We start from the raw sequence: 15678 nt of genomic DNA, 5'->3' as shown, positions 1-15678 counted from the left end.
GCGTACAGGAACGAAGACCCAATGCAGCCAAAAATAAAATAAATAAGTAATAAATTTAAAAATAAATAAATAAAATCTATGTTTAAATGTTGGAAAATTTTCCTTTGTTAAATTCACATTATTAAGTATTGTAAAAATCTTTAGAGGAATGTTGACTGTGTAATGTTCAAAAATGTGTACTGTTTGACAAATATAGAAGATGACTACCTTGGGCATAAACAGAAGGTAATGAAGTAAGTATTTGTCTTCATAAACAAAAACCCCTTGGATGTTAAGACTCCATTGTCATAAATCACCGCTAATGAGTGAAGGCTGATTTGCTACAGTGTTTGGCACATTGTGATGGTATAATGTACCTGTGACAAGGGGCTGGCTGATTATGTCACAAAACACCAAGCTTCGCAGAGAGTGGTATGGATTACGTGGGCAACCACAGCACTTCCTTGTAATAAATGAATTTGAGAGCCCCCAGCTATTCATGTTTTGGCGGGTAATAACACTGTTGCCCCATCATTGTAGTCTTTTGGCATTAAGATATCTAAACTTTGGAAACACTGTTGACAAACAGTCAGCACGTTGGGCACATTCTAGGAAAACCATCCTGTACCATACTTTTATTGTAGGCTTCATTTACTTTGTTACAGTGCAGACTCTTTAGATCTGGGGACTTCAGTAGGAGAAAGCACCACAGCCACACTTGCTTGCAAATAAAACTGCTGCTGAGCTGACACCGCCAGCATCCTCCAATTAGGAACTATGTTCTCTGGCTCAGAAATGATGCCAATGAGGAGTTGAGTTTGATCACATTAACTGTTTGGGCCTCGGTACCTCCTTGTCCTTGATCATGGCCATCGTGGTTTATTTGGGGATGACGAGGGCACTTCTCAACAAAGGCAACTCCAGCTGATGGAACATTTTCATACTTCAGCAAGCATTTTAATTATTCCAGAGATAAGTCCATTTCAGTTGGAAGGATTCCTTGTCAAGATAGGAGCCTGCCTGCTTTTGTTTGAATATCTAATGACTAATTTTGTCTTGGATTAGATGTGAAAATCATTAGGTTTGAGGATTATCTGACTGAAGGCCCAGGGAAGACTCAGTGGGCCTCATCTGCATGAAGAGCATTCTTTTTTCCGCCTATACCCAGCCGATTCGCCTCCAGAAATGACAGCTTCCTCTTGTGTTCAGCTATTTTCCTCCCAGTTTCTTCCTCCTATCCTGGGTTTTATTGCAATGACTTGTAGTACTGTCAAAGAAGATTCCTTTCCAAAGGTTCAATCTACCCTCCAAAGCCCCAATTTGAAAACGGGTATTAATTAGCTTGACCCTAGGGCTGGCTATCCCAGTGTTCCAAGCTTTTTCATGCAAATGGATTGTTAAGCCCATAAAATGCTAACTTTCCAAGGTGGCAGTAGCTAATGAGGCGGCCCAGACAAATAGAAATTGGTGAACCAAGGCCACACCAGGCTACCAAACACCTACAGTCTCCCAGAGCTATTTGCCTCTCACCTTCTGATTTAGCCTCAGAAGTTGGGAGCTGGGGTAGGAGGCAGGCAGGCTTGAACCATGCAGCCTCACAGCTAGGGAAACCTTTTCACCTCTCATCAGGAGCACGGTGCTGCTACTAGCGGAATGGTACAAAGTTGGGAGTGATCTCCAGGGAAAACAAGTTTGCTACTGCTAGTCTTTGGAAGGCAGTCCTGTAGGATGGAGTTTCTTGGAAAACTGTGGGTTCTCCAAGAGGGAGAAAGGCAGGTTTAGAGAAGTCGTGAGGATTAACCTTGACAGAGCATTTCCTGTGGGCCAAGTACCATTCTAACTGCTTATACATCCACTTGCATTATGCTCACAACAAACTGTGTTCCTGGGATGATTAAAATCCTCCATTTACAGATGAGAAGACGGAGGCAGACAGTGGCCCCATGGTTAAGGAAGCAAAGCAGGAACTCACACCCTGGCACCTGCTGCCACACAGTGTGCTTATAACCATTGTGCTGTTCTGCTCTGGGTTCTGAGGGGTGCTGTTGTTGGCTTGAGGACTAAGCATGCAGGCTGCCCCTGGTAATCAAGCTGTGGCTTAATTCTTAGAATGAAGAATAATAAAACATTCCCACTGGGGTTAGGGAAAATGAACAGATCTGACATGACTAAGGGCTTAGTCCATGTCGTTTGAAGGCAGAGAAGTAGGAGAGGAAGGGAGGGGGACAGAGGAATGAAAGAAAGGATTGGAGAGCCTACAGAAGAGCCCTGTACCACAGAAAAGGTTTCACTGAATAAGGTTGTATAAAATAATGGCTAAGAACCTGGTCTAAGGAGCCAGGTCATTGGGATTTGAATTCTGGCTTCAAGACTGACCAGAGCACATGACTCCATCCCATGGATTGCCACAAACATGAAATGAGACCCACTGCATGTAAAGCATGTGGCCCAGGGCTTCTAGTCTAGAATACAGGTAAGAGTCTGATGGGATTAACGGCAAAGATTTACTGTATAGCACAGGGAACTGTATTCAATATCCTGTAATAAACTATAATGGAAAAGAATAGAAAAAAAAATATATGCATAACAATCACTTTTCTGTACATCTGAAACTAACACAATATTGTAAGTCAACCATACTTCAGTAAAAAAGAGTCCAATAGGATTAATAGTAATCAATATAATAGAAGTAATCCTTGGCTATGTTAGGGAGAGAGCCCTTGGGCTGGGAGGAGGACATCAGGCTTCCTACAGGAATGCCTATGTGATCAGATGTGATGAGTAGAGTGGGGAAGAGACTGGAGCAGATGAACTGAGCTCCTGGGAGCCAAGGGCTTTCCAAGAAGATCCCCCTTCTGCAGGGGGCTGTTCAGCAGGTCAGGGGGTCAGGAGGCACAAGTCCTTGTCCACTGCCCTTCCTGGGAATTGGAGGTACTCTGGGAAGTGCTCAATGTGGGGCTCAGTTATACTCCCCTTGACCCTCAGATCTCTCTGCCTTCAGTCTCTCTACTGAAGTTGGCCTTGACTTTCTTTCTCTTTAATAACACTTCTGTCAATACAGCATGGTTAACATCTCCCAAGATGGGAGATGGAGCCAGTCTACGCAACTGCTCAGGAATCATGACAATGACCGCCGAAGCCTGCCTCGCAACCAGTGTCGGATGGGCACCGTGGCAAGGTTTCTCATTTTTAACTCTCACAACTATTACAACAGGGGGTGGTCCTACCATCCTCATTTTAGACCCAAGGAAACCAAGGCTCCCTTGAGAGGCTGAAACCCAACAGTCCGCATCCCAGAATACAAAACAGAGAAGCGAAGGAGGGTCGATTTGAACACAGTTCTGCCTGCACTCTGGGACTCATCTCTAAATCTTCAGATTTCTGGGTGGGGCCTCGAATCAACAGAAAAGTACTTTCCTGAAAGGTGAGCCACCATGAAGTGCCTCCCAACATAGGAGACCCATGACCAGAAGAGAACACAGGTGGGGGGGATCTGGGTGAGATAAATAACAGTATTCAAGTCATGACCAAAAAAAAAAAAAAAAAAAATGAAAGAGGAAGGAAGAAATAATGGAGTGGAAAAACACACCATCACGGAGGCACAAGAGTGAAGCCAAGGTAGAGCGGATAGAGCAGATACTGGGAAAAACAAAGTTTCATGGGGTAGCGTGAATGTTCACCAGCCACCAAGTTGGTTCCCACATGCCCAGGGCAGGCTGTCACCCTGGCACCACCGACCCCACTGGATGCCCTTGTCTGGGTCCTCCCGTCTGTCTCATAGGAAGAGCCAGGTGCTCTCAGGTAGAGCAGAGATGGAGCAGCTCCATCCCCAGACATGGGCATTGTGCCTGGTAAGAGCAGATGCTTAATACATGCAAGGTAGATTAAAGAATCCAATAAAGAAACAAATGAATCGCATAGCCTTGAAAGGTAACTGTCATAGTCTCTTCAGGAACATTAGCTGTAGAAACAGAGACCAATTTATGATCACACCATTCGAGATGTTCCACAGGTTCATGGGTTGTGAGGAAAGTGGGAATAATTAGCTAATACAGTCATTTCCATCACTGATTCTGGATGTGCCTAAACCATCCCTTGAGTAGGTAGGGGTGAGGGAAATCCCAGTGGGAGGGAAGGCCCGTGGTGCCTCCCGGAAGCAGGTGCCTACCATTAACTTGGCCCCAGACCAGCAGCCTTGGGCCCCCTGTGGCCTCATCACTATAGAGGAGCCCATCCCCCAATCTCTGCCCGGGGCATCCAGGGGAGCTTCTAGCACCCTCTCACGGCTAACTTTGAAAGCAGTAACTACCAGGCTTCTGTCTGCCCATCTTCAGTAAGGTAACAGGCAGATAGTAACACCTCCCTTGTATGGAGAAGGTCATGGTTTGAAAGAACAAACAAGAAGCCATCAGCACAGGAAATGAGCATCTACGGCAAAATCCAAGTGTCAGATGGGTGTGGATCGGTTAGGACAACCCAGAGCCCATCAATTCCACCGACTCTTGAAAAGTCACCACCAAGGTGACTTACAGCCACACCAAGGAGGAGCAGTGTGGTTGCCCACTAGCCAGTTTAAAGCAAGAACTAAGTGTCCACAGAGGCACGGCTAGCATCTGCAAGCTGCTGCTCTAAACTGGGGTCATCCCAGTCATTTCCTGGCGTCAGCAGTGTGAAGTCAGAAACATGATCCCCACATGATTTCAGAGGTGGAGGAAGGAGCTTGGGAAGCAGCAGGCTCTTATTCAGACCCCAATATTGCATCTTTCCATGTTGGCCGCAGACAGAAAATGACTAAGGAAATCAAGAGTCTTTCGTAAGCGAACGGCCACTTTTATAACTTCATGCCAGCCCCTAGAACCTTCTCTGGGAGCAGGGCGCCCCACCTCAGCGGTGGCCAGGCTCACTGCGTCTGACATTCACAAAAATGCTAACGATGGGAGAATTCATTCCTGGGAAGTCTGGAAAGAGAAACAGCAGTGTCCAGAAAAGAAACGGTGAAGCCAAGTACCCAAGCTGACGTACGCGCCCATCTCTAAACCTAGGCTTCCTAATGCTACTTCCGGAAGTGCTGGGTTTACAGCAGGTCTTCTCAGAGCCTTCAATATGCTAACGTCAACCTCCAAGAGTCATGTCACAGACTGTCCCAGGCTTATTTCATCAGCGGGTCACCTCCCCCATTTTATCTTATATGCAACTGCCAGAGAAATTAGCCCCTGGTGGAGACCCCTCAAGGGACCCCCACCAGCTCTGACATCTGTTTTCTCCTGGGAGCTCACTTACAATCTTCCGGGGAGCTTTAAAGACACCCAGATGCCTGGGTCACCTCTCCCCCATCCCCCTTCCCCACCACAGACTCAGAGAATCATAATTTGTAGGGATGCGGCCCCTGAATATGTGTGTTTCAAGAAAGCCCACATGCAATGCTGACTCAAAGCCCTAGTTGGGAAACAATGGCTCATAAAATAAAGTCCAGTCTCATTAGAAGGGCAATGAGAAGGCCCTCAATAATTCATTCATAATTTTACCAAAGACTTACTGGGAAGCTTTGGATACCAGGAACTCTGCTGGATGTGGAAGCTGAGACCAGCCTGCCTTCTATCATGACCTTCCCTAAATCCTCTTCCCAAAACCAGATGTCTCTCTTCCATGCACATCTCAGGCATCCCAGCCCAGAAGCCTTTGCCCTCCCCTCCATCCACGGGAATCCTGCTCGTCCTTCAAGATCAGGCTGAAATGCTGCATCCTTCACACACCTGTCTTCAAATCCTCCCTCTGTGGTCCTCACTATATCCCTTTGAACCTCCCATAATCCTCGCCACCTTCTATCCTGTATCATAGCAACACATCATAAGTGCCGGAAGAGTTAGCATGAATAAAAGAGTCCTGGGATCCCATAAGTCTGAGAAATATAAACTAAAGCAAAGCCAGACAGCTTTCCTTAGAGCTGGCCTTCTCAGAGCCTTTAACACAAACATATTCTACGACTCTCCAAGAGCGTCACAGTATACATATGGTTTCCCAGCTTATTTGGCCATGTAACCACTACTCCCGGTTATTTTTGTTGATCTGTTTTTCTCTGAGCATCTCAGAGGACTCACGTGCCAAGGAACTCCCATTGGGAAATGCTGTCTTCTAGTTTTTTCCCTCCTTCCTCCCTTCCTTCCTCCCTTCCTTCCTTCCTCCCTTTTTTCCTCCCTCCCTCCCTTCCTTCCAAAACCACAAGGAGCATCCACAGTGTGCCAGGCAGCATCGTGCTAGGTGCCCTCACCTATGTTCATCTCAGGCGCTTTGCTGAAATAACTTGAGATGGGGAGTCATGACTGATGCACGGATATAACCCCCAGCGCATCCTCCATCGACACTGATACGAACACGATGAAACCACTGACCAGTCTGGACCCTGGGGACCTGTAAAAATGACACCTGTGACGTGGCAGCCTCTGAACCACAGCTTGGCATAGAACTCCAAGCGGTTGGGAAGGCAGATGGTTTCCTTGGCCACAGAATCAAGAAAGAAGACTTTAACAGGAAACCCACACGAGGGGAAAGCACAGTTCTGAAGATGAATCACATGATAGAAAACACTCGGCCGTTTGGCCTGCAGGACAAGGACTCTCAGATCACCAGGCTGCTCACAGTAACACTATGCTGAAAGGCAACAGGCCCTTAATTAAGAAAGATGTAGCAGAAACCGACTGCTGGCTGGCAGACGATGTAGGTGGCCTGGCAGAGATGCAGAAGCTGGAGGCATGAGCTGGGTCCCACGGCCAGGCCGACGCACGTGGGGCCCCCACGGGAACAGTGGGTGGCACAGAGGTGGGGGGCGAGTATGCACCCTGCCCGAGCAGCAAGACACACGCTAGGAAGACGGGCAAGTAAAGACACGCACCCAAAGGCACAGTGCAGGTCAGCCTGAGCCACTGGGCTGGCAGACCCTCTGCTTTGGTGGCTGAAGCACCAGGAGCAGATCTTCCTTCCCACACAGGTAAGTCACCTGGGAGCCAGCCGTGACACTCAACACAGGTGGAGCTCCTGCTAAGCCAGTGTCTGCGGGTGGGTCAAACACAGGTCAGAACTCTGGGAGGGGCTGTGTGCGAGGACGGCTTTAGGGAAAGCAGCAAACCGTGCTGGGCTGGGCAGCGCCTGTCCAACGATCCATGCATCCCCCCATTTATCAGATGTGCACTGAGCATCGGCCATGTACAAGGGCATGGGCAAAGCCGGATGTGGTCCCTGACCTCATGGAGCTTATGGAGGAAGTGATCACTCCTACGGAGGTCACATTCTGACCATGGCACAGAGAGCAACATACCGTGGAGGGGTTGCCATCAGGAGGTCAGGGAAATGTCCTTGCGGAAATGATGTGTGAGCTGATGTCTGAAGATGGGATCAGAATTCCAGGGGTGGGAACAGCAAATGCAAACTCCATTGAGCCTGGGGAATATGAAGGACTAAAAAGAGGCCAGCAAGGTGAGACTGGTATGGTGGGAACAGGGCGGCAGGTGTGAGAAGAGGCTGGAGGGGCAGAATCTCACGGGGCTGGTGGCCACGTGAAGGGCTCGGCCGCTATCTATCAGGATCAGACACATTCTGAACACATCCCAGTGTGGATGACAGCCTGGAGGGGGAGGGCAGACTGGAGTACAGGACAGACCATGAGCGGGAGGGAGAGATATTTAGGTGCTAAAGTCAGCAGAGCCCGGTGATGGATGGCATTAGGGGTGTGGGTGGGGAGAGGCGTGGGGAAGGTACCAACCCAGGCAGATTTCATCTCCCCTAGAAAGGAAGGTCCTCTAGAGTCAGGCTCTGCATTTCCTCTTTTGAAGAGGGAGAAAGTGGACATTAAGAGTGGAAGTTTCTCCAACACAGTGAAGGCTTTTGTTCCATCCACCCCAGACCGATCCCTTTTTCCTTCTCGGTTGGTTCATTAATAGTTGAGTGGCTCTTTGTGGGAAATAGAGGAACAGAGGAAAAGAGTTCGGGTTTGGGAGTCTCAGACCCAAGTCTGGTCCCAGCTGCATCCTTCACAGCTGCGGGAACCTGGGTGCACGGTTTAATCCCCCAGAGCTCCGTGTCCCCATGGGTGGCATGGAGATTGGTAACGACACGTACGTATCAGCCGTACTATGGGGGCCAAGTGGGAGGTCTGCGCAAGTGCTTTGGAAGTCATCAGCTGTACTCCATATTTTGGGTGCGGTTTTTAAGATTCCGAGCCTGAAGGCCCATCCCCACCTTGCCAGCTCAGCCATCACCCGCTGTCACCTGGTGCTACTATCTTTTCTGGGACAGGAAGAGGCCACTTGGCAGTCAGCATGAAGGGTGCAGAGACAAGAGCGCTCAGCTTTTGACTCCTCTGCTCACTCAGTGATCAAAGGTGGGCTCTCCCTTCAGGTTTTAAGCTGCTGGTACGGTGACACTCATCCCCGCTGGGAAGTCCATCAGAGGGTCAGGAAACACCAGTGCTTGCAGGAAGCTGTCCTTCCCTCCCTTTTTAGCTGGACCCTTGCCTAGAAGACTCATTGCTTTAGGACACGTCTGCAGCCACAGTCGCAGTTTTAGTACCCGCTGTTGAAAAATCACTTAGCACCTTGCTGACACCACTTTTTCTTTAAGAGAGTTTGTTTATTGCCCGAAGATGCAGCACAATGTCGTGGTTAAGAAGACAGACACTGAGGCCCTCCACGGTTCAAATGCCTTTCCTTTCCATCTGTAAGCCTCAATTTCCTGGTCTGTAAAATGGTACCAATGTCTCATGGGGTTGGGGGGGGGATTAAATATGATGGTGTAGGAAAAACAAATGTTAGCTGCTATTATGTGTGTATGTGCGTACGTGTGCGCACCGGCAAGAAAGTGTTCATTTGTTTACTCATTCATTCGTTCAGTCCATATTACCTACGTGCCAGGCACCAAGCTAGGCAGTGGGAACAAAAAAGATGAATGAGAGCTTCATGTCCTTGGAGAAGCCACAGCTTTGGGAAGATGCAGGCAAACAGATGGGCCACTGTGTAGTGGGGGTTACCCCAAGTGCTTTGCGGGGGCTTTGAGGGCAACAGAGGAATGCAGCTTATCTAGTACTGAGCAGACAGGGGCATGAGCGCAGAGGGGCTATAGGGAAGGGCTTCTTGGGAAGGTAGGGACCGAGACCAGCCCAGAAGTGGATCAAGGGAGGTAGGGTGTTCCAGGCAGAAACAGCAGCGAAGAGAAGAGTGCGTGAGGTGTTCTGAAAACTGTACAGAACGTGATGGGGAAGTTGGACACACCCGTGGCTGCAGGAACCCGTGGCTGCAGAAAGGGCCCGAGTCCTAACCATCAAGGCCCCTCCAGGGCAAGTGACGCTGGAGCCAATTTCCAAATGCAACACACAACTGTGGATGTGAGAATAAACACACTAACTAATGATAATACTGTCCATTTGTCTGTTAACAGTCCCCTGAATTCTTTCCTCCCACCATATCTAGACTTATAAACCATTCTGCAAACTCTGAGCATCCGGATTCAACGAGACCACGCTACGTGCAGTCCCGGCCCCCAGGGGCTCATGGTGCAGGAAAGGGGAGAAGTGGACACAGCAGTAAACACAAGAGGAGGGAGGTGGTGGTGGTGGTGGTGGTGGGTTCCTGAAAGATGAATCAGCAAAATGCTCTGAAGAACAAGAAGAGGGAGGAGGGGCTTTAGAGTCAGGGAGGAAAGGAAAAGTTCTTTGGTGGCACAGCTGAGATGCAAAAATATGTCTTGGATTTGCAGGCTCCCACCTGGGGGAGATGCTGGAGTTTCACAAGCCCAAGCATTTGTTCCCCTGCTGCCTGCTGTGTGAAATGGATATGTGACCGTCACCACAAGACGGGGACGTCTGGGCTGTGCAACAAGTAACAGCTTCTCTACACAGTTCTGGAACAAGATTCTGAGCTCTCCATCTCTCACCTTCTTATAACAATTGCAAAAGCCAACTGGTGGTCGACTTTGTTGGAAATAGACCTTCCAAGCCTGCTCTGGGGGGAGAGGGCTCTGGAAAGCGATCGCAGGCCTGAAGTCCTCTGTCACCGAACGGGAGCTCTGTGTCCTCACCTATAAACGGTAATAAGTCCTAATATTGACCTTATGCAGCTGCTGTGAAGTTACACCAGACACCACACGGTAAAACCAAGAGGAGCTGAATGACACAATCAAGGTTGTAGGACTAGGAAGTGGCTCAGCTGGATTTGAACCCAGGTGAGCAGCCCCACGGCTCTCCCAGGAGCAGAAGAGGCTGTGTGTCTTGGTCCCAGAGGGAAGGAAGGTGGAGTGGCTGCTCTCGGGCCAACGGCAGCTCTTCTCAGGGGCCTTTGCTATCTGTAGAGCTTGGCAGGGCACACGGACTGATGGCTAGAAAAGAAACCCATTTGCAAGCTCAAATGAAACGGATGAGAAATTGCAACATATAGCTCTGTAGAGCAATGTTAATTCCTCTGATATGTGTAACGATGATCTGTACCCGTAAATGTGTTGCAGGCTGTATGCAGACCAGCGGGGCTTCCGAGGCTGCAAATCAGATGAAGAATTTGGGAGCGCCTGGCAGCATCGCATGCTGCTTTTGGTGGAAATGTCCACGTGGCAGAAACATTTTGTCTCACGTGGAAAAAATGAAGGATATAAACCACCGTGGCTCCCTCTCCGTGTGTTGGCATGTGTAAAATTTATTAGCATAATAGCTCGCTCCACTGTACCCTGGCTCCTGGGGATTCTTCTAGACACGCTGCCTTCCTTTCCTGCTTGGACATCCTTTAGGTCCATTAATGGACCTGATGCCTCTGGGAATTGCTAATTCTAAACTAAAAATCATTAACTATCCAAGTGGAGCCCAGGTACACACAGGCCATAACTTGTGATGGCTCTGATCTAGTGAGCCTCAGACCCATCTACCCAACTGTGTACTTGTCAGCTCAGACACAGCCAGTTCAGCACTCATCTTGTCACTGCTTCGACTTTGCCCACTGCGTGCCTCCCCTGCTACTATACTTGCTCCAGAATCTAAGCTGCCTTGGTGACCGCTGTGTCCCTGGAGCCCGGCGGGATCTCAGTAAATGCTGACTGAATTAACAAATGGGTTAACCAGTAATTGAATCAGAGCCCGAGAATTCTGAAACCATGGCATCCCTCAAGACTCAGCTCAGCTCTGCACTGGACCCAAGAGGTGGGCTTTCGCTGCCTGTTGACTGTATTTCCATGACCTATGGTGCTGCCTGGTGCTGCACTTCTCATCACATTAGGCCCCCTTTCTGACTTGCTGGCCTGTCGCTACATTGGACAGCGAGTTCTCTGATGGCACAAGTGTATCAGTTTCACCTGTGTATCCCCAGAGATGAAAGATGAGGGATTACAGGTATAACTCTTACCATCAGAGGCTTAGGAAAACAGGGCCATCATCCTGGGAAGAGGAAAAACCTGGAAAGGCTGACACCACCCAGGTCCAAGGTGCCCTCTGCAAGGCCCGCTCTCAAGCCAGCCCCATCTATTGCCGTGGATCTGGTTCCTGGGACACTGTGTGGCCAGCTGTGCTATCAGAGGGTCAGCAGGCATCACCCTCCAGCCACCTGGGGGCTCCTGAAGGGGGCCCATTTGGGGAGCCCATTTTAAGAAGCACATACTCCCGAGGGTCCAGACCAGGGCAACCTCAGAGGACACAAATCACGGGGCCTTCTCATCTAACAGAGCATTCTCGCCCTTAGAGATCATCTACAATTCCACATGACGACTTTGGTAGAAGCCATCCCAGAACATGGAGTCAAACGTGACATTAGGTTCTTAAATTAGTCTCTTCTGGGAATTAGCACAAGTTCTTTGAATTCCTCGCTGGCTAACAGGTGGTATTAACTGACAATCTTCCAAGGGAATTCTCACGACCACGGTGTCACCGAGGAACGGTGTTACAACTTTATACTTGTGGAGAGAAGCGCGGAGAAGTTAATGATCGCAGAGCCGGTGAAGGGCAGAGCGGGGATCTGAGTGCAAGGTCACCCGAGGTTCTCTCCGTGGTTCTCAAGCATCTCCATAGAAAGTGCACCTCATTAGAAAGAGCTCAGTAAAGAGATTCTCATCAAATCTCTAAATCGAGCACCGCAAAGCCTGAGGCGGCAGCTGCTGAAAGCGGGCCTGGCTGTGTGCCCGGTTCCTGCAGAGGTAACGGTCCACCTGTTTCCCACCCCAGCCTCCCTGAGAAGTAACACCTCAGCCTTGCTCCTGCCCACTTCCAAAATCCAGCAAGTCCTTCAGGGGACCCAGCAGGAAGAGGTCCTTGAATTAGGGAGCCCTGTGCATACCTCTCAGTGGGGAGGGGGCCAGGATAGACACCGAGCAGCTCTGAGGCTGTCCGGTCGTCATCCTCACCTCTTAAGAGACTGTAGCAAATGTGGAAATAACCAGGGGCTGTTGACGGGGTTCCTCATCCTCATTCTGCATCGCTGTTCGTGTCTCGCCATTTTGTCAGAAAAGATGCACTTGTTTCCTCTAAAAATGATGATGAGCGCTCTGCTGCATTCTAAAGTGGGACTCTGCTCTCAAGACTGAGTTAACCTTTCTTTCCAGAGGAACACAGCTCTCATCTCTAGTGGAGGGAATGGAAGGACAGAGTGAATCTAAGGAAATGCTCTTTGGATGTGGCTTTTCCAGAACGCCTGCATCAGGCAAAGGGAGCCAACTTCAAAGTCTTACGCTGCTTCAATGCGCTTGTAAGTGGCCTGAAAGAGTTCAAAGGAGGGCCATGAAATGTCCAGCTCCCTCCTTTCCTCGCTCCCTTTCTTCCTTCTACGCACATTTATGTGTATCGTACATCAGGTGCTATATTAGCCACTGGGCTCTCGGCCTGGGGTGGGGGTGGGGGGTTCGTCTGCTGCCCCTTCGCTAAAGGGTAGTAACTTTGTGTTTGCTTTATGAAGTGCATTTACTTCTCAGGGATCAGTTAAGCACAGGGCCAGGGAAGGCAAATCATGCAAAACCAATGTGATTCTATCTCAGGTCCCCCAGCATCCGGTCCTGAGTGCCACCTGCCAATGAGGTGCCCTTACCTCTCAGCTGCTGGAAGCAGGAGGCACTGCTGTCCGGCTCCAGGGGGTGCCTCAGGACCCCATTGCTGGGCTTGGGTCTCTCGTATTCTCTTTCGGGGAGCATGGCCTGTTCGCTCTCCAGGGCGGAGTCTGAGTGCGGGGGCAGAGACTGTGGAAACCCAAACATCCAGACGGAAGAAAAGAAGAGTAAGGCACCGCAGAGCAGAAACCCACCCCACCAGGCTCCGATCCAGCGGGGGTCGTCCGGGGTGATGTCCAGGTTACCTGCAATCGGAAAGAGCACGGTTAGCGGGAGGGGACCTGGTGGGGCCTGGCGTTTTGTGGAGGTTTGCAATCAGTTCTACAGGTAGGCTGAGGGCTCTGGAAACGGCCTGGGGTGGGGAAGACTGGTCCATGGGCAAAGCAGCCTAGGGCTTCACAGCCGTGCTTCTGGTTTTCCTCAAGCTGAAGGCTGATGGCTTTCCCTCCTTCATCTTCTTGTCTACCCTGTGCTTGCATCAGTCTAAACAGAAACAGAAGCCAGACACCCTCTGAATTTAGGCTGGAACTGACTGTCTTGGCAGAGCTGCGAAGGTCTGCTAACAAACACACAGGGAAACAGAAACATTTATTGCTCAAGGGTATAGTTTTCCATGTATATTCACTCGCACCCCCTACGAAGCAGCTCACCTGAGATCCCATTCCACACCCCACCCCCGTCTTAAATCAGTTCACAGATCACACGGGGTGGCGCAGAATGGAAATCAAGAGCCAGGATACCTGGACCGAAATCCTGCCCACTTCTCGCTGTGCGACCTCAGGCCAGCAATTTTGAACCCTTCATGCCTCAGCTGACTGATGTGTATAACACTGATGTTATGATGGTACTTACCCTTCTCGAGCTGGGAAGATCAAATGAGCACCACCAGACACAAAGTGTTCAGGATAAGGGCTTAAGCACTTAAATGATGTTAGCTTCATATTTATGCTGAGGGTCGTGTTTCCAAGCTGCTAGGGGATGGGTTAATTCAACCTTGGTTGTGGCCTGTGGTCTGGGGGGCCAGTCCTCTTTTAGAAAGTTCTGCAGCCAAGGTCCATGCTTTAAGGCAACATGCATGTGGTTTGGCTCTCTTGTCTGTGACTACTTTGATCTGCCAGCTGAAGTCAAGAAGATGTAAGCTACCGCTTACCCCTTGGGAGATGTTTTTCCCTCTCTCTACAACTGCCTTTCGGAGCAGGGCGCTCCTGCATGAGCTGCTTAGAGATGTCTCTTTGATGATGATTCCATACACCTGGAGCATGGAAGGAAACTCTTGGAGGTCTGGACCACAGCATATGAGCTAAGAACTAATAGGGCTGCAGGCCTGGACCAGATAGATGGATGGGCTTGGCAAGAGAAATGACCATAGTCACCAGATGAGCACTCCCCCATCTGTAAAGTGCTCTCCCTGAAGACTCTTCAGCTAACAGTAATGAAAACACCAGCCGTCACTGACTGAGGGCTTACTCTGCGCAAGGCACCACGTGGGGTGCATTCTTAACTGTTCCAATCCACCCTCCCCGCAACCCTACAAGGCAGGGCCTTTTACTGTCCCTATTTCATATAGATGGAGAAATCGAGGCTTAGAAAGGCTGGGTGCCTTGTCTACATCCACAGAGCTGAAGACTGGAACACAGGCATCCAGTTGCCAAGGGCTACACTCTTTCCCTCTTGACCGGCAGGTCTTTGTCTTGGGCTCCCTGGAGGGCCCTTAGTGGATAATTCCTGTGCTTTGTGCAATGGGTAAGACCACCAGCTCTTCTGACAGTTGGTAAGTTGGCCTTTGCAACATCGGTAGTCTCTGTCCTGGAGACCCTGACATGAGCCCAGCAGCAATAACCAGGGCACCTGAATGGGCCAGTTGCTTTTGTGCGGCATCATGCCGGAGAGGAGTATACACTCTATAGAGTGTATACTCTAGTGGGCTTGGGGCTGAATCCCAGCGTTGTTACTTACAAGCATGTGATGCCGGGCAACTGACTCACCCTCCCTGACCCTTAGTTTCAGCATTTGTGAAATACAGATGATAGTCATGGACAGTGGTTTCCAGGATGAGAGGTAATGAAAAAGCGTCACCTGACACAGTCGGCTCTTATCTATGGGAGCTCTTAATGTTTCACTTTTAGGGATATATTTATATAAATGGGAGTTTTAAGGTACAGACTTTTTTTAAAAGGAGTATGGCATGGGAAAACACAGGGTGATCTGGAAAGCATCTTTATGCAAACAAAAGAAGAGAAAAGGAAGTCACACCACCTTGGGTAGCTAAGCAAGACTGTTTGCACCAATCGCTTACTGTTTTTGTTTTTTTTTTAACATCTTTATTGGAGTATAATTGCTTTACAATGGTGTGTTAGTTTCTGCTTTATAATAAAGTGAATCAGTTATACGTATACATATGTTCCCATATCTCTTCGCTTACTGTTTTTCCTCACCTACTGCCAAGCAATGAATGAAAACAAAAGACGGGAAAAGGGAGCTACAGTATTTCCCTCCTTTGTCTTTGGGCCCCATAAATCCGGCAGATGTGAGCCAGTAGGGAGAGAGAAATCCTGGCAGTTGTTTGGCAGAACAGAATCAGTGGCACGTAGAAAGTCATATTTTAGATAGGAAGTCAGTGACTGTTCTATGTGTGAGAAA

At 49.3% G+C, this 15678-nt stretch overlaps 1 protein-coding gene across 2 annotated transcripts in view; it reads right to left on the bottom strand.

Moving 5' to 3' along the window:
- The window catches only part of SLCO3A1 (solute carrier organic anion transporter family member 3A1), a 318353-nt gene that overhangs the window by 47502 nt on the left and 255173 nt on the right, over positions 1–15678 (bottom strand). For both annotated transcript variants that reach the window (XM_027083145.1, XM_027083144.1), the window contains exon 4: positions 13020–13283. In XM_027083145.1, coding sequence (XP_026938946.1) covers positions 13020–13283 — 264 coding nt within the window. The remainder of the gene's footprint in view (positions 1–13019; positions 13284–15678) is intronic.

Source organism: Aethalodelphis obliquidens, unplaced genomic scaffold (assembly GCF_003676395.1).
Source record: "Aethalodelphis obliquidens isolate GAN/ISIS:26980383/991018 unplaced genomic scaffold, ASM367639v1 scaffold49, whole genome shotgun sequence".
In the NCBI taxonomy this organism is placed as follows: Eukaryota; Metazoa; Chordata; class Mammalia; order Artiodactyla; family Delphinidae; genus Aethalodelphis; species Aethalodelphis obliquidens.
This window is presented reverse-complemented; position numbering and strand designations above follow the sequence as displayed.